The sequence below is a fragment of the Tachypleus tridentatus genome, chromosome 4 (assembly GCF_004210375.1).
Source record: "Tachypleus tridentatus isolate NWPU-2018 chromosome 4, ASM421037v1, whole genome shotgun sequence".
In the NCBI taxonomy this organism is placed as follows: domain Eukaryota; kingdom Metazoa; phylum Arthropoda; class Merostomata; order Xiphosura; family Limulidae; genus Tachypleus; species Tachypleus tridentatus.
This window is the reverse complement of record NC_134828.1, coordinates 50,761,773-50,781,783: the sequence shown is the minus strand read 5'-3', so window position 1 is coordinate 50,781,783 and position 20,011 is coordinate 50,761,773. Positions and strand designations below refer to the sequence as shown.

General features: G+C 31.8%; 2 protein-coding genes across 15 annotated transcripts in view; both read right to left on the bottom strand.

Annotated features, from left to right (window-relative positions):
- Nucleotides 1–6,652, bottom strand: part of LOC143249115 (C-myc promoter-binding protein-like) — a 37,211-nt gene extending 30,559 nt beyond the window's left edge. For 2 of the 6 annotated variants that reach the window (XM_076498453.1, XM_076498454.1), the window contains exons 1-5: nucleotides 5,368–6,652; nucleotides 4,151–4,495; nucleotides 3,626–3,709; nucleotides 2,909–3,026; nucleotides 1,718–1,891 (exon numbers count right to left, since the gene is read on the bottom strand). In XM_076498453.1, coding sequence (XP_076354568.1) covers nucleotides 2,979–3,026; nucleotides 3,626–3,709; nucleotides 4,151–4,495; nucleotides 5,368–5,544 — 654 coding nt within the window. In that variant the 5' untranslated portion in view covers nucleotides 5,545–6,652 and the 3' untranslated portion in view covers nucleotides 1,718–1,891; nucleotides 2,909–2,978. Of the gene's footprint in view, nucleotides 1–1,278; nucleotides 1,427–1,717; nucleotides 1,892–2,908; nucleotides 3,027–3,625; nucleotides 3,710–4,150; nucleotides 4,496–5,297 lie in introns of all 6 variants that reach the window. The other 4 variants (XM_076498456.1, XM_076498451.1, XM_076498452.1 and 1 more) reach the window with 4 other exon arrangements.
- Nucleotides 6,653–6,658: 6 nt separating this feature from the next.
- Nucleotides 6,659–20,011, bottom strand: part of LOC143249114 (DENN domain-containing protein 4B-like) — a 52,149-nt gene continuing 38,796 nt past the window's right edge. For 8 of the 9 annotated variants that reach the window (XM_076498446.1, XM_076498445.1, XM_076498448.1 and 5 more), the window contains one exon: nucleotides 6,659–7,048. In XM_076498446.1, coding sequence (XP_076354561.1) covers nucleotides 6,683–7,048 — 366 coding nt within the window. In that variant the 3' untranslated portion in view covers nucleotides 6,659–6,682. The remainder of the gene's footprint in view (nucleotides 7,049–20,011) is intronic. The other variant, XM_076498449.1, reaches the window with a different exon arrangement.

The following is a 20,011-nucleotide window of genomic DNA, read 5'->3' as shown; positions in this document are numbered from 1 at the left end:
TACTTTTATAATAATAAATAAAATTACATATGAAAAAACAAACAAATGAAGTCAACAACACTTAACCATACTTTTTATCGTAATGGTACAACTGAACTTAATTTTTTTTTATTTGATTAAATAATACAAACCTGAGAATACAGAATAATAACATACAAAAAGCAGACAATGTTCCATAGCTTTCACAGTTTGTTTGACTTTCTAACTATGTGATAAAATATGTTGAAAATTCACTTAAGCTCTTCATGGTTTTTCCCATGAGAATAAAGTATGAACTGGAAACATTTTAAGCAATTCTCTGTACAAAAGACATTGTAGTGTAATATTTCATTTAATAGATTAAACCCTTGGCTTACTATTGGTTATAAATAATATAGTATTATACGTCAGAACTACCGACAATATTTGAAAAAAAGAATGTAACATGTGCATGTGACAAGTGTGCAAGTTTATTTACATATCATGACAAGAAAGTTAGTTATATAATTATATCTTGAATGCAACTCCCTAAAACCTTGTAATATGCAAAATAAAAGGATACTTATACTGAAAGTGTTAAAAAGGTCAAATAGCATGATATAAAACACAGACTTTTTCAACCACAGCACTAACACAGATATCCACAAAACATCACGTGTACTTCACAAAAATATAACAATCATCTATTTTCCCTAATGTGGTCAAAGAATGTTCTCTTTCAAATCACTGACCAGATTGAATTCAAAATTCATAAGTTTAAAACAGTGGATTCAATAACATTTATAGCCTGTTGTCTATCATTTAGCGTATTTGATAATAATGTGGACTCGTGTGTAAACACAGGAAAAGAATACCTATAAAACCAATGACTAAACTGCTTAGAGTAAAATCAAGCATCTCTCCTGTTTTTCTCTCTGTAGATAAGAGTATTTATCTAATCATTCCATCGACAATGCTGAACTGTACTGTACTGGGAAGAATGTTACCATCTGTCGCAGACTCCTTCAACATTGGGTCAAACAATTTTGGAGCTGGATCTCTAACAGAATAACTGCAACTATCAATACAGGCTTCTTCTCAGGTGCCTTGATGAAGTTACCATGCCAACCCTTGATTACAGTGATATGATGCCTCCAATGCCAAAAGAAGGAGTACATCCACTGACTTATTGCCAGAATAATTTTATTAGTCACCTTCTGGTTTTGTAAGCTTTACAATTCACCAGTATATGCAGCTTAGTCCTAGGAGGCATCTATATATAATTCATAAATTCCACTCAGTACATGCAATATTCTCTACCTGGTAAATTGCAAATGCAATTCATCTGTGGAGATGAACAATTTCCATGAACTCCAAGAAATCTAGTGCCAGAACATCCAAATTAAGCAGAAGATGCTGTGTTCTTTGATCCTTGGTCCATGCATTTCAAGTGGTTACCTGAAAAATGCTTTTAAAAAAACAAAAAACATTATCTAAATGTTACTTAAAAGAATTCCTGATATAGAAAAGTGAAATTTGTTTCATCTTGCTACTACCTGCTGGTCATCATTAATGTTATTTGGAATAAATGGTTGTGAAGCTAGTATCAAAAACAGACACTGGTTTTTCTCAAGTGTGTCAGATTTGCATGTTTTGTTTAACATCATACTGTTGCTTGCACTGCCATAGCAATGATGCCACTGTTTAAAAGTGGGGTTCTTGCTGGTTTGGGTAAAGGGAGAATCAAAATTTCACCTACCTTCATGAGAAGTCTCCTGGCTGATCCGAATGTGTCACACAGATGGAAGGACGACAACCATGCCATTAGTGGGTGGGTAGAATTATGGCTAGCATTTCTCGTTCAGCACAGCTTTAAGTGCATTGAAGGGGCCCATCCAACACAGAACTTCACAATGCCAATTTACAAGCTTCACTGTATAGACCACACCCTGATTATTTATCTATTCTCAGTAACTGAACACCAATGTTTCTGAGCTTAGCTTATCTGCATCACAATGTCTGACATTACAGTTTATTATCAAAATACACTATACTGAAATGTAAATTCTCAACATGGTCAGCAAGAGAGAAAACTTCACAAGTTCTGACTCCTTCAGTGTTAGAAATGAAACAAACTGAAATGACCAAAGCTGCTGTTACGTTACACATTCTCTCTATAATTAACCAAACAGGAAAACTGGATCACAAACATCAGAAAATATTTTTGTTTCATATGAAGGTCACAGAGCAGTCCAACACATCCAAGGTGATTATTCCATGAACCAAAAGATAGTTTCTGTGGATAAATCTTGATACAGAAACTAACATTTGGGTTTGAACTTGCACACAACCTCAGTTTAGTATGTTTAGAAACAGATATTTAGAAAAATCTGAAACAAATGTGAAATATACACTAAAGTGACACATAGTATTTGCATTCTGCAATGTTACTTCATGAGGTATCACATCTTACCAGGAAATATAAATATAATAAATTAAGTCCAGACATTTTTTAAACTGCCACTTTGATGTGGAACAAATGCATGTGGTACATTCATGAATATTATACACTTAAGATTTCAACTACAAATAGAAAACTTAATAGAACATTCACTAAACAGGCACACCAAAATATCTGCACAGTGTTATAATATTCAGGGTTTAAGTGAATCATGAAATTTGTAAGAAAGCTGTTCAACAAGCTTGGAAGTGAAGCAATTACAGTCTGTGAGCATAAGAGAATGGTTGCAGATCTGTATACAAATCAATTGTAATTTTATCTGTATAAAAATTATCTGTGAAATGTAAAACTGTTTTCAAATGATGAATTTGATATAGGATTTCTTAAAAATTTGATTTTATCCAACAGCGAAAAAGCATGGGGAAAAATAAAATCCACACATACAGTGCTTAATTCATTATACATAGCAAGATATAATTAATTATTTACTTTCTGCATTCCACATCATGTACATAGGTTGGCCTATTTCTTGGTAAAGTTTGATGTTATCCCAAAAACATCAAACTAGCACCTTGTGACTGTCAACACTTTTCCATGCATCAGACACCTGTAAAAAAATTAAGTTTGAATTTAAAATCAATGTTTTTTGATAAATATTTCTTTATTTTTTACCCTGACGCTTCTATTACTGATTTATTCAGTATGAGTGCATAATGTAGTGACTAAAAATGCATGCAAAGTCACACAAGTCTAATTTATCCTATTTCATTCTTAAAGTGTAAAACTCTACATGTGCATAAAATTCATAAAGTGCAGAAAAAAATATTATTTGTTACAATAACTAAACAATTGCTGTAAACAGACAACAGAAAATGTTGATGGCATTAAATTGTGAAGAGACAGAAAATTGTATTCATAATAAAGACATTTATTTTGAAGTAAGACCAGGTTTATTTTAACATACTTTAATTTTATCTTTGTAAATTACATTTAGATTTCATTTTAATACTTCGAGAGCTACAGCTACTCATCATTAAACATAATGTATAAATGTTCAGGTCAGAGCTGTTCACAACATTTAAAATACAGGCGATTTTTGTAAAGGTTAACAAACACAACAGTTAAAATAGTATTTATACTTCAACATCTAAATTTCTTAATACACAATAAAAATAGTTTGACAGATGTATCTGACAAACCACAAACCTGATGACCCTTTAAAATACTTGATGCCTGAAGACATAATCCTGGAACGTGAGTTGGAACATTGATTCTTCTACAAAACCACACCTGAAAACGTAACATTAATTCCATCACTAAAGAGTTAATTATGTGAAATGAATTTTGATCAAAGAAAAGCTTGGAAACAGAAAACAATGAATATCAAGAATATCATCCTTAGAGGAAGACAACTGATTTAAATATAAAACTGTTAAAAATATATATATATTAAACTGAATATGAATTTCAGGTATTAGTTTACTGTTTATAAAAATATTAAAAAGTGAACTTTAGATTTTGCAGCTGTGTTTTGAAATATTTTAACTGTTTAAACTCATAACAATGTGTTTAGCAATATCTTACAATAGCTCAAGTAATAATTTAACAGTTTTGCAGACAACATTCTATCCATGTTAAATATTCTATCTATGTTTACTGTTCGATCAAATATCACTAGTACATCACACAGTTTATTGGTTTTACCACAACTTTATCATAAAAATTACAAACCAAATTCCAATATATAATTGGATGTTGATCCACAAATTCTGGTTTTGTCAAACAGTCATCACCTTCATGATCAAGTACATTCTCAATTTCTTTTCTCAACACTAGGGGACTCAAATAAGGCACTGTAAATGGCTCAAAGGTAATGCCTGCTTCCACATTACCCATCTTTCTCAAATCACCACCAGAGAACATACAAGATACTTGAGGCTGTAATGGTTGGTTTCTATGAATGACTGAAATATGTTCTTTGATGTGCAACTTTTCTTCTGTCATACCATTCTCTATCTCTGTATTATCAGCAACTGATGGGTGTGGTGTTTCCTGACTAGCTGATATTTTTTTTTTCTAAAAATATTATTGTTTGAAAACAAATAGACAAGTTGGTTTGCTTAATGAAAAGAGTAAAACAATATTACACTTTAAGCTTTGGCAAAGTTAAAATAAGAGTTAAGCACTAAAATGATTATCTTCAACAAATTAATCCAAAAATTAAACAAAATTAATATCCAAATCATTAAGCAGAATGTGACAACAAATTCAAGTTTGATATATTTTAATCCTGCTGATAGAATTTTTTTTTTTTAATTTATCAGTGTGAAAAGTAAAAATCAGTAAGTAGCCATTTTTTTCTCTTTTATAAATAAGTTTTCATTTACTCGCTGTTCAAAGGAGCAAGAAAATGAAAATTTATTTACAAAACTAGAAACAAATCTAGGAGATCAATCAACTAGAGCTCACCACAAGTACAATGTTGTACTTGAAGTTGGCAATTCTATATTAAACTAAGGAGGATAAAGTCAATTCAGGATATCTGATGGCCAGTCTGAAACCTGTTATCCAGCAAAATTCAGCTTACCCTCCTCTCCTCACACTGTGAGCTTGCAATTCAGATTAATTTGATTTTTTAACTTAGCTTTGAGTGTTAGATTCTTCACTGTACACAACATCTCTTATAAAAAATGCCTCATACTGAATCCTAGCCACTCCCATCATAGAAGCAGTCCTTCTCAAAACTTCCACGAAGGTGGCAGCAGGTTAGCAGCCAAAATGTACAATAAAGTGTAAATGGTAATTAGTATTTAGTAACTACAGAAAATATTAGTAACTAATTAACAATTTAACTTTAATGACTGTATAAATCACTAACCGTAAAAAAAAAAGAGCAAAAGCAAAGTGAGAGAATCACACATGTAGCCAAAAAGTTCAACACTGATTACCTCTGGAAAGATTACAGAGCATTCAGATCTGTACTTGTCGAAACTAAACAAAGAACAACTGCTGGAAAACATAAAAACATCACTTACAAAACACCATATTTCTTTAAATGGGCCTGCATTAAACAAAAAAAGTGCACAAAATTGATTCAAATACAAAATATTACACTGGAAGAACATAACATGTTTAACTGATGCACAATAGACAAGATAATTAAAAACACAATGACTCTGATAAATTCTCACATTGCAAAGGAAAATTAGACAGCTACACTAAAATCTGCTTACTCTTTCTCATATTAAAAGCCAATAAAATCACATTAATTTCTTCAGATTAAAAACCTATCTGTCACTCTTTCACATACTACAGCCCAAATGATGGGAGATTACAACCTAAACTTTTTACTTTTCTCAGATTACAAAATATTTGTAAACCTTAATCAGATTACAGGGCAACTTTTAAAAAATTAAAACCAACTTGCTCACTTCATCTTAAATTCTGAATCAACTGTTGGCTCATTACAAAACAAGCCTTGCACATTAATTTTCTCTCTCTGATAACCAAAATGCTCTTTCTTCCTCAGATTACAAAATGTTGTAAAATTATAAACTTAATTTATCACTAATTGCTATGTAATGAGTATCTTTTACAAGTTGTGCAAAGTACGATTATACTTGTCATAAATCATAAAGCTTATTCATTACGAAACAACAGTGACTTTATTATACACTTTTCTAATTCTTGAAAACTCCTAAGGAACAAGATAAAAGAATGTAATATTTAAAAATAATAATAGGCCTCATACTAATATTTTTCTATTCCAGAAAACAGAAAGTAGTTCCTGAATGTTACAATTGAACTTATATTTTCTTAGATTAAAAACAGCTTTTGACCGGTTACATAACAACTTCATGTTTTTTATATTACAAACTGAAATGTTCATGTTTTATCACACTACAACAAAGATTTCTTTTGCAATCTGAAAAGGCTTTGTATTTCAAAAATTCAAACTATTAAATACCACCTGTCTTAAAACATGAATTAAACAGGTAATTTAACAAGACAGACTCCTAAACTAAGTCATTTTTTTGTGTGCTGACAATCATAATTGTTGTTCACACACAGACACACAATTAATAAATTGATTTTTCAGGTTTTAAACTAATCAAAAAAACAAAAAATTCTTTGCATATCATACGATTTCAAAAATACCATAAAAATATTAAACACTTGTACTATCAAATTATTTTTTCAGAATAGTTTTAACTGACTCAAATTTAAAATTCTACTTACATCAGAGACTCTGCATAGTTGAGACTAAAAATCAGAAAATTCAAGATCTGTGAAGTCTTTAGTTATGTTTGAAGAATGACTTGAAAAGGGATGATACACTGTTGGTTGACTGTTTTGGCTCAAACTGAAATGACATGAACTAACAGCAGGTGCATTCCCTTTTGAGTTTCCAGAGTCAGAATCCTCAGATACAAAACACGCAACATTGCCACAATCTTTACTCTGATGAATCACAGTTCTCTCAAAAGAATGTCCTCTTTTAGAAGTAGGAGTTCTACATCTCAGGTTTCCCACATGGTGTAGCAATTGAGATGTTGATGGTGCACTTCGTATGCTCTCTGTAGAGTGGGCTGTCAAGTTAGAGTCATTTAACTCATCAGTTCGCATATCCTGCAGGGACACACATTTATCAAGCAGTGACTTTACAAGCTGAATGAAATATTTCAAAATCATTTATTTTTAATATTTAAAGTTGCCAATTTCTATCCTTTCAAAGCCAAAAAATCATTTCTAAATAAAACATTATAAACACCAATGAAGTCCTTCATCTATATACTTTGTCAAAAGTAACAAAAAACAAACAAACAAAGTCATGTCAAAACAAAAACTTGTATTATGACATCTTATCAAATACTTTTCTCCTTTTATTAAATATATTCAGCAAATTTCACATTAATGGTATTGGTAGAGATAATAGAATGAACTATCATGCCAAAGGAATCCCAAGTACTGAGCAGCTACTTTGATATAATTATATTTACTTTAAATTCTGAAAATGATAAATCAACAATAAATGTTGTATAAAATAAAAAAAAATGCAAAATACAAACATTTTGAAAAGTCTTAATGGTAGATATATTAGATACATTTAGTTGTTTTTAACATTTGTGCTGAGAAGCAGCTGACGTAAACTTCAACTACACACAGATCAACTTACTCTGATGGTCACAGTTAGAATTGGAACTACTCGAGCTTTGCAGAAGGCACACTTTGTATGAAATAAACATTAAAGACAAATAGTTAAAACCTCAAAGCAAATATCTCCACCAGTTTGAAAAGTGTAAATACATCATACTACTTTTTAATTTGAATATAACTTATTGCCTGCAGAATAAAATATGTTCCTTGTAGTAACAGATATAAAAATAGTTTTAACTACTTATTTTTGTTTTGCTTTTTTACCCAGGAACACAATCAACATTTGGTTCAGCTCTAACCCAAAACCACCCCTAGGTGACTGTAGGATGAGGGATCCCAACTTAAGGGGTTAAAGTGCAGTGTGATATATCTACTCCAAAGCAACATCATCCTTTGAGGAGGACCACACAAGGACTGGAGCAAATAGAATGGCAAAACAGTAAAATGTGGCTTATTGTGACCTGAGTGTTACACAGACAACACATTGGTGCATCAGTCCCAGACAAAAGAAAATGATGGGTTAAAAAACTGTGACCAATGAGTAGTCTAGTTAGGACAAGTTCCTCTTTCCAATCATTATGAAAGCAAGACAGCCAAAGTCCAACAGAGAGTTTTATTTGGAAAAGCTTGTTTTCATGTTGCTCACTCCAAGTCAACTGCCAACTAGCATAGAGCCAAGCCTCAAATACAGGACCACAGTGCATGTATGGAACAGGCACAGCAGTGATAGTGCTAGAGCAGATAGATTTAGCTGCAGTGCTGATAAGCTCGTTCCCAGGAATACCAACGTGGCCTGGTATCCACAAAAACTGGATAGAAGTAAATGTAAAAGAGAAATGGGCCAGTCGGTTTTGAATATCATTGAGAACAGGGTGTGAACTAACGTGAAGTGATTCCAAGGGTAGTAGAGAACTAAGTGAGTCAATATAAATAGTGCAATTTGAGTACTGCTTAGCTTCTATGTGATCCAAGACAAGAGAAATAGCATACATTTCAGCAGTGAACCCAGAAGCTGGAGAGAGGATTCTGCGTGTAACCACCGGACCACAACAAACCATGGCAGAGCCCACACAGTCATCTGATTTCGAACCATCTCTAAATAGGAATAGAAGGATGGTTCAAATAATGTTCAGCAAACCACAGACAGTATTTCCAATCGGGAGTGTCTGCTTTTCTCAGATGACTTAATGATAGATCACATTTTGGGACTGTAATAAGCCATAGTGGAATGGGCTGACCAGTGGATACAGCAAAATTAACCAAGGAGAGACCCAATTCATCCAACTACACCTGGATACAAAAGCCAAAAAAAGGAGCCATGGCAGATCGTCTGTTCTGAAAAAGTATGGCCCATCAAGAAAGGAAAACACAGCCCTATGTGGGATTCTTTGGTACAGAACAAAATTTCAAAGCATTTTGTAAAGACAATTGCAAATGGCAGATGTTTAAGGAAGATTCATGAGACTCTGTGTATAAGCTCTGAACTAGGGAAGTGCAGAAGGTCACAGTGCAAAGCCAAAATCTTTGATGGTGAATGGGGTGCAACATCTTCAAGGCCGAGGTGACCCATAGCCTAGGTTTGATCAAATAACAGCATGATATATCTTTATAATAGAACAACAATCTGCTCCCCAGGTGGTGGAAGAGAGAATAGGGAGGATGTTCAGTGCTCTTGTACATTTGATTCATAGCTGCTTCCTGTGTGGTATAAAGGTCAGCTTTATAATAAATTACAATAAAGATAGTCATTTACACAGTAACACAACATGTGGAATCCCAGAGCTATTGGCTGAAATCTGGTTTTATAACAACTTGCATTACACGTTTTTTCACAACTTGGATTACAATTTATTTTTTCTGAAATATATAGGTATAAAATGATAGTGGTAGCTTGTATGATTCAATATAGAAAATGATACCCATGAAATACTGTTCTGATATATTTTAGCTGAAAAGTAATGCCAAAATTTTAGTGACATTCTATGTTTCAAATTAAGGATGAAAAGGTGTTCAAATACAACAGCTATGATAGATGTCTTAATGTTGATTGTTTGAGCTCAAGAAACACATTCTTAGAGTTTTAAATCATAAAAATAATATTTTAATGAGCTAATTAAGACATTTTGCAACTGCAAGAAAGAAGAGAGATCACATTCAGTAGAATCCCAAAGGTTCCTAACAAGGTACATGAAATCCCTCCCTAAAAAACAAAAGTAATATTACATAGTGATAAATTACAATTATATTGTGTATTCTGGATCCAAGAACACATTATTATTTATAACTAATTTTAAATAGGTTAACTGCTGATTTTAATTTTTACTTTGAACATAACCTTACACAAAAATAGTGTGTTTTGTCCCTATATTGCAGTGTTACTAACAGATATTTGGTTTAATTTTTTTTTTCTGTTATGTAAATAATAAGCTAAGCTGGAAAATAAAAATAAAATTTACATAAACTTAACTAATTTAATGTAACTGTGCTAAGCTAATGAACTGATCAAAGAGCATGAGAGTAACCTATACATAAAAAAAACTAGGATAAGTTCATGGGAAAAGCAAGTAACAAGTGGAACTGAGTGCACAAAGAACCTAGTCAATTTAATGAATTTTTGTATATGTAAAATTACTGTAAATAGCTGATTTAAGAAAAATAATTTTGTTATAATAATAAAATGCAAAGGAGCAAAACCTTGTAACAGGACGAATTACGTGTATGGGTAAATAAAAATTGAACACTGAAGCTATATCTTATCATGGGATACTGTATAAGGAATTATAAAATTCTCAGCTAGGTGAACAAGGTTCCTTTTGTTTTTTTGTTTATAGAAAGAGCTACTTCGGCTCTTTGACAATATCCCTAACTTTGAATTGCCAACCACAGGGAAGGTAACTGGCCATCAGCAACAACTACTTATTCTTGGGCTACTGTTTACCAATATAAATTGAGACTGACCATCATATTGTAATACCCCTATGACTGCAAGGGCACACCTTTGGTGCTGAATTTCAATACCACAAACCATACATTTCTAGTTGAACATCCTGTCCACTAAACAAATTGTGAGTTGAACATCCTTATTACCTGGTCATGGCAGGTGAAGTGCGTGAGGTAAAATAAGGAAGTGCATTGGAAATTATACATAATTAAAAAGTTAAAATATTATATTACATATGGAAAACTAACCAAGTAATAAACTAAAAAATAAATAAACAGGGAAACTCTCAAGTTAAAAGGCATAAAGAAAATTTATTGAAAGTTTCTGCCATGTCTTGATCAATTTGAGTCAGAAACAATTACTAACAGGAAATGTTATAAGCTGTAGTGGTTATACAAATTAAAGGCAGTCCAAACATGAGAAACAAATAAATTACATATTAACATGTTTTTACAGAATATAGTACAAAAAAGCATGCTCATAAGATGTCTCTAAGATTTACTAACCAACATCTAGATATACAAAGCTTGAAAAATAAAGTAATACAATTATAAACCTAATTCTTCATAATGACAGAAAAGATATATTTTGTCTTGATTTCCTTCTGTACTGTTTTTTTTTTTGCAATGAGGTTGCTAAATTAAAAGAATTAACATGTAATTATGAAACAAAAGAAAATCAGTATGCAAACTTAAATACTCTGAAGCTTTGTTTTTAAACTGTGATGAACAACTTGTATATGTAATGAATAGTTAATTAAAAAAATGAATGATACACTAAATGTATATTTAATGAGTTAATGAGCAATATGTTTACAGTACAAGTAACAAAATTTAATGTGCATGTTTTGTAATTCTATTTCACTTTCAGTAACAATTCCACATGCTAGTCAAAATACAATTTTGTGCAACTGGAAGGTAACCACTAGTATAGATAATATTAATATATTGTAATGCATGTACACAGTCTGCATTATGATCTTCAAACATTTTCACTGTAGATACAATTCATTACAGATTAAAAATTAACAAGCTAATAAAGCTGCCTTCCACAAGACAAATAATTACTGAACCTATGTACTGAGAATTTCATCTTACATTATTAAACTTAAGCATCACATAAAAGGATTTTGTCACAAGATTCCCTGCAGTTACCAATATGCCATGTCAACCAGATATCATAAAATGCCACTAGAACACAATCCAATTTGGTATCAATTCTTAATGTAAGACAACTAGTAAGTAATGCAATTTTACACTAAACAATACAAATAAATATTAAAAAACCTTTTTTTTACCATAAAACCATTTAAATCTATATAACTTCAAACTAATTACAAACTAATTACAAACATGGCTAATTATGTAATACGGCAACTAACATCCACCGTACGAGAAACTATAGAAGTGTTTGTCAGTGTATATGTTAGCTGTTACACTACTACACATTAAGGTGGATTAATTTCACACAGTATCTCAGTGGGTCTTCGAATTTACAACACTAAAATCAGAGGTTTGATTTCTCTCAGCTTACACAGCAAGTGGCCAAATGTAACTTTACTATAAGAAGACACACATACACACACACACTCAGATTCTCATTTGTTACAACATATAAATAAGTAATTCACACCACATTTTTCCACACTGAATAACACTTTGGGGATTGTTCAAGGTAGTTGGAATTTTATCTTGTAGTTTGCATTATATCTGCATATTTTAGATATGCCAGAATGTTTAAGAACATCCTGTATGTAAATAATCTTGGCTGTCATTTTGTATTTCTGGAATATTCTGTGTATGATATAGCAACAGTTTCTATAATTTCTGGTATATAAGCAATTATGCAGATACTTCTATATAATTTCAACCAACACTATATCAGTGTATCATTCCAAATGTTTATTGCAACAAGAAGTAATATTACAATTTGGGTGCTTGATTTAGAAGACACTGAACTAACAGAAAGTTACTTACCTTCAGATACTCAAGTGCTACATTTATTTTTCTGTTAACACAAAACACTATAGAACACAGTTAATGAAAGCTTAAAGGTTGTTGACAAAGCTGTCAACTGTTGGGAATCATCACAAAGCACTGATGATGAGGTTGGTGGATAGAGTACCAGTAACAGAGATGAGGATAGAGAAACAACTTAAAAATCATCTTCTAAACCTAAAAATAGAACAAGAAGAAATATTACTGCCCCCAATTTAGTAGCAGATATGAACAGAACCAAGCGGAGTGACAGAAAAGCAACTCAACCTTGGTCATGATATGCAGGAGCTAATCATCAACCATTCCTCTATCTAAAACAAAATCAACATTGCTTCTGTGAAAAACTTATCAAAAACTTAAAGGAAAGGTTCTATCCAACAATCTCCTTAATGGTCTAATGGCAAAAGAGCAAGTGGATCATCTTCCTGAAGAAGGAGTAGACTCCTACATTTTCCAAAGATGATTTTAACTCTGGAGTCTCAAGCTTCTTCTGCAACACATTTGCTAGAAAAGGAAACAAGAATGCCATGATATATGTTTTTTTGTTGTACAAATAAACCATAAGGTACATTTCACTGCTACTGATATCAATTTTGCTCCTTGCAATGACCTTCATTTCCTACCATGTCTTGTCAAGTATAAATGAAATGAATGGCATGGATGAACCTCCACAAGAACATCGGCCTGAATATCAGGAATTATGACATCATGTAAATTGATGATTTCATCACAAAGAACACAGACTTTTTCCAGTACCAAAACATTCCATCTGGATTTCTGGATTATGACTCCAAGTCATAGCTCAGAAAGGACTACGAGGAGACACTAAAGACAATTCCACACATGCAAAAAATCATAATATAATTTAAATAAGTCATTTATAATACATAAAAATGTTTTTGTAATCACCTAGTAAATATAGTATTCCACAATTGCAGTCTACAGCCTCAACCTCATTAACATCTAAATAAAGATGTCTGACCCTTATTGTTTCTTTCCACATTTTAGAATTTAAACCCAAAATTTTACCTGCATATAAGGACTACATTACTGTGTAATTATAATCATTTATATAATCATTTTCTGAGAACACACAAAAATAAATGGTATAATTTAACAATTTCTGAACACCATGTATTAATTCTTAATTACTTTTATCTATAAATGTACCTGAGAATTAGTAGCACTCTCCAATTTATCCTTACTAAACTCTCACAACAATTAAATACATTCAACCTACATGTACTTGAATACACTGATGTATTTCTAACAAAAATGATTTGTTCCCAGAAATGCAATAGAAATAAATCAAGTCAAAATGCAAAGGTGTATTTCTTTAATCTATGACCATAAAGAAATAGTAACAGTGATATAAATGAATAGTTTTACAATGAAATGTTTCAAAATCAAGTTTATATGCAAAAAATATGAACAGTTAATCTTTAAACTTCCCTTACGTAATTAACAGTCTTTAATTTATGCATAACATAAGTACTCAAACAATAATTCTTTAGGTATTATTACTAAAATACTGATAATGTTAATGTACAAAAAAAATAGTTAACTTACAAGAATATGTTATTTGTATCAAGATCAACACACGCAACATCATGAGGATCACAGAGATCAAAATATGAATCCACACCCGTATAAAAGAAACTTTTAATGTCCTAATAAAAAAACTAAAATAACCTTTTATCACCTGGTCAAACTTCACTGTTTATACCAAGAACAAATATGTTGAATATACAAAAAGGTCTCCTAGTTTGCATGTTACAATGATAAAACTCACACGAAAAAGTATGACTGCACTAAAAATTGAGAATAACATGCTACAGTAAGTACATACCAAACTCATAACTGTCAAGACTTGTGTCCATTATATTTTCTTTAGGAATTTTCAGGGACAAGGAACCAAAAATCCTACAATATTTTGGGTACAGCAATGAGAACCAGTCTAGTATATGATGACCAGATGGCAGGCAACATACATCTGCATGTGCTGCTTGATGGGACAGTGAGAAAATTTCCCCATAGAAAGAATAAATGGGGACAACTCCAAATTATGTTAAAAGCCTTGGAGCCATGTGAATGCCCATCAGCAACTTGGCAATATACCAATCTACTGAGGAGATACTCTGAGAGGAAAAAAAGACAGGTGCAGCTACTGAGGCACAAATGGACATTGCAGATGTGGCTGTCCCAAAAGCAGAACCAAAAGATGACAGCTTTGTCATAGAAAATGAAAACCAACAAAAACTACAACTGCTAAATGGAAATAAAACAAATGCATCAACATCAGTGAAGAACTGACCAACAAGCATAAGAAAGAACCCAAAGATATAGTGTGCAAGAGATCAGGCAAAATAGACCTTGTGCAACACAAGATCAAGATCACAACCAGGGATCCAGTAAAGATGAAGCTTTACCAGATGGCCTATGCAATGAGAGAATTGAACAAGCAAGAAGTCAAGGCAATGTTACATGCTAGAATCATTGAGCTTATTAATTCAGCCTGCTGTTCAGCAATAATAACTGTGAATAATAACAACTTATATTGCTTTTCAATAGATTTCTGGAAGCTGAGCCTCGTGACATAGTTCAACCCTGAACCTACAGGTAACCCAGAAATTGTGGTAAAACTAGACAGGGCAAAGTTCTTTACAATGATCAATCTCAGTAATGGTTATTGGTAGATATCAATGGAAAAAGAACCTAAATAAATGACAACCCTTGTACAAAGATGAATGCTACCACTTTAAGTAAATGCCATTCAAGTTAGTCAACTCGGGCAACTGTACGATGCGGAAGAAGTCGCACAAAACCACCAAAGTCGAGCATTATATGGATAACATTCTGACCCACACTGCGAGATGGGAAGATTGCCTGAATAAATTCAGAGAATTGTTTGGGGAGGTGAGAACAGCAATTCTGACCATCTAAATGCTACATCTATTATTCTGTGCTAGACTTTGTTTGACACCAGGTTGGCAACCAAGAGTTAGCCAGAAGAGGAGAAGCTAACCTGTAAACAAAATGTACCAAGTAGCAAGTCACATCTTTCCTTGGTTTAGCAGAATACTATTGGAAGTTTATCCTTAACTATGCTAAAGGCAGAGCACCAGTATTTGACCTGATCGAGAAAGGCTAACCCAACAACATGAAGTGGGAGCAGCCACAATAGATAGAATTCAAGAAGGTAAAAACATATTAGGAAGCATGCCACTCAGAGTACCATACTTCAAACTGTTCCTCATCCAGGCCAATGCATCAGACACTGGAACTGAAGCAGTATAGGATGAAGATAAACTGTTTTCCATAATGTACGTTAGTGAAAGAATATGGAGTAGAGAGACAAACTACTCTATGGTTGAAAGAGCATGCCTAGCTATCATATTTGCCATTTGAAAATTCCAAACTACATCTATGGGAATGAGTTCATCATCTAGATGGAACCCTTGCATACAACCAAAGGTGAAAAATTAAGAATGCTAGAATGAGGGGAGCATTACACCTACAAAACTACTAATTCTGCAATGAAACCATGAAAGGAACAGTAACTGTTAATGCAGAGTGTAGACTTTGTGCACAAATTGAAAACAATCTTTGTAAATAGTATAAAAATAACGTAAATACTTTTCCTGAAATAGAGCTTACTGTTAGATATACATGACTGTTTAAGTTAATGCACATTTTGATTAATATAGTTGAAGTATAAAAAGTGTTAAATTTAGTTCTTTTAAAAGCAGTTGTTTGTTGCAGGTTTGTTTACATAACTGTGTACACACCATGCGTTATGTAGTTCAACTGTTGTGAAGTGGCAGTTGCTGTAGTACTGCATTATATTACTATAAACTTAAACATTTTTCTCACTGTTTCAATTGATTACCTTATAACATCTCATAGTGTGAAGAAAGTTGTAAATCTCAGTAAGACTATATGTTTACAAAATGTAATTTGAGATGTATACAGTGTAAGAAAAAGTTCTATATGTTTACAACATGTAATTTGATATGTATACAGTGTAAGAAAAAGTTATGTAGTTAGAAATATAGAGATAGATTGTGTGATTTTGAGTTTAGCCATGAAAAAGTTATTACAGATTGTATTGTAACCCAGAGTAGAAGAATAATTAATCTTGTCATTTGGATTCTAAAGTAACTGAACTACTCTGTTGACTTTGACAAAAACAGAAAATTAACACTCCTATGAAAAGACGTTTCTAGTCCTGATTTTTCCAAGCCCGTTCCCCTGGCTGTGGTTTCGCTAGATAGTAGATAGGGACAGTGGGAATCTCGTTAATCCATTCATTAATGGATTTAAATGGCAATTTCATTTAAATACAAAATTGTTAGGCTAATATTAATAACCTTTCAAGTTGCTCTGGAGCCTATTAGGCCCCACTTTTCGTAGGAGTGTTAAGCTATGTATACACCTGTTATAAGCAACAATGTAATGAACATTTGACCTGTTTCAATATATTATTTTATAAATAATTGGACTCTGTACTGTTTGCTTAATGTTGAAATTTATGAAAAGTAAATCGTATGTCCCTAATACAGGGTGTTTGGAAAGTCACTGTGCACTTATATATTTATTAACAGACAAAACTGCACAGTGACATTCCGAACACCCTGTATAAAGAATTCTGCCCACACATACAAAACCTGACAGGAATCTAAGAAATTGAGGTGTATTAACAGCTTTATTTATCAAAAACTAAAAATGGAAAAACTATGTTTTAAAAAATTGAAAGTGTAGGAATAGCTGCATCAAGAAGTGAGAAAACAAGGTTGAAATGGGCATTATATAATAAAATTTCCTATGTACACCTCACAAGAGGGCATCTCCAACATCACACCTACTTCTTTTATTCTTTATACCTTGTATACAATAAGCCAGATAGACTAAACTTAACAAATTTAGTTATACAATAACTAGAGGTTTTTGTGAATTGACACATTTGATGCAATATATTTACTGTAAAGACTGTTTTCTATTAGTGTAAACCAATAATTCATATGTTTATTTTCTCATTACAACTTGCTTCTCCTTTTGCAATTGCATGAGAAGGGAAAAAGGATTTTGTCCATTAGCTGTATGGATATATTAACTACATAATCATGGATGTCTTTGAGTCTTACACTGATAATTTTATTAAACTAATTTTTATGTTATACCAATTAAAACTATGTACAAATCTCAGCTAATAAGCCATATTTTAATATTATACAAGTTCTTTATTCAACAAAGCAAATTTTTTTAAAAAATCATGAATTTCCAACAGCATAAAAATACAGCACTTTCTCTTAGCATGTCATCATGCTTATTTTATCCACCACCCCTTGGGAAAGTATAAAATTAAATATACATTACTCTATAAAATCATCATTGCTCAAATAAACTACATTTATTATAGTCTTCAAGTCTGAAACTATGAAATAGAAAATCAAACCCCACCTGTCAAATCCTCTTTTTCATAATGTGTTAATAATTCTCTCTTACATTGAATTATATATTAACTACACCCAATAAAAACTCAACGTTTTCACCTATCAAATTACATGTTGTATAATGTTCTGTTCTGTATGGTTAAATATCAATTTCACTCAGAATACCAACATGGTTCCTGTGAGAAAGTTAACAACTAGATTGGATGAATTTGTATCGACTAGATTGCAGAGTTAGGAAGCCAGAAAAGTTGAGGTATGGGAATTTATCTACTTTTTGGATGTTATTAGACTGTAATGTTTGTAGAATTATTCAATTAAATAAAAATTAAGTGCAATGCTATGAGAAGTATAAAAAATTAGAGTTAATGAGAGCAATAAAAGGTTTGGATAAGTATTTTATTTCTCGTTTCTCATCGTCATTCCTCATGTACAATTATAAAAGTAACTAAAATGTAAAAGTAGGGATATTTTTAAGTTATTTAAGATCAAATTATATAAAATAAATAATAAATAATATAATGAAAATGTTTCACGAGCCACACAAACAAGCTGCTTGCACTAGCTGTAGTAGTTCATGGGTAATACAATTCAATAACATAAGATGCACATTCCCCAAGTGATTTATAATTTATAATGACAAGGACAGTAGTTAGACAGTTTAAAAGGCAATAAAAACAACAAAATATATTTATAAATAGATGAATACTGTTAGAAACGTAGAGCTATGTTGGATGAATAAATGTAGTTTCATGTTATAATACAATGTCATTCTGGTAAGGAAAAAGGACAATTTAGATTTATTTTGATTTTTTTTGGGTGGTTACATAATTGATCAAAATAAAAATTATCAAAAGACTTCAACTTTTACTGAAAAGTTTGAAATGCATTTAGAAGGTTTGGGGGAACAAAGGAAGTTTAAGATTTCTCAGATAATTTTAATTAGGAACACAAACTATTCAAAACAAATATTCAATATATTCATAGACAAATCTTTATTTTATTTTACTAAAAATAGTTCATTAAAAATATCTTTTGCATGTTAAAGACTAATATTAACTACATACTGCCAAATGTTGTAAAGATAAACACACCATATTGAAAGTTAAAAGTATTAAATCTAGAAACACTTTAAAAAGGTTGGTCATATAGACTGAGCCCATACTGAGAGTTAACATAATAGTAAAAAGCCTAAGAGATTTTCATATATACAAAAGTAGAATTGTAGAACAATATACTATGTACCCACAAGTTGCATGATATCATTAACACAGAAAAACAAAGTAGACAGTTACACAGAATTTTTATTATACCATGCTCATTCTGACCTTGCCTTCCTAACTTTTTAATGTACCAATTCCAACACTTTCATTACTGTTCCCACAAGATTACATGATTTTATACTTTATTTATTTGTGTTGATATCTCATACATACATCAAGAGTATGGAAGTTCACCACAATATTATAGTATTATAGTGGAGGCACGTATTATATAATATGCAATGCCATTTGGGTGATACAGTATGGGTTGCACTTGTGTGCATATACTAAATGTTGATAAATTATTTAATTAACTACTCCACGCTAGCACTAACACATGGTCTCTGTACTATTGTCTTGTTTATTACACTTATAATTATGGTAAGTGCTTCTTACACAGATAGAAGTGTTCAACAATGTCAGTTAATCAGTGAGATTGAAAAGTTTATAGTTTTGTTGATTTTCTTTTGCATCTGCTCTGCTGACTTTCTCAAATGGTTCAATGAACTGTAATTTTGTTTGTAGTACCTTTAACACCTAAGTGTTTCTCTCTCAAATACTTTTGAGGATTCATTATTAGGTCATTAAGTGTGTATAAGTAAACAGTTTGTATTATGGATCTGTTTTATTCCTACTACAGTAAAACCTATCTAAGGCAGAATTACACAGGACTGAGTAAAATTTCCAGTTCAAGCAGGTTTTTCTGGCTTAGATAGTGAACATGCATTTCCCTAATTATATATAAAATTTGAGCAGAATATTATACTTGCTTGACTCAAGGGAAG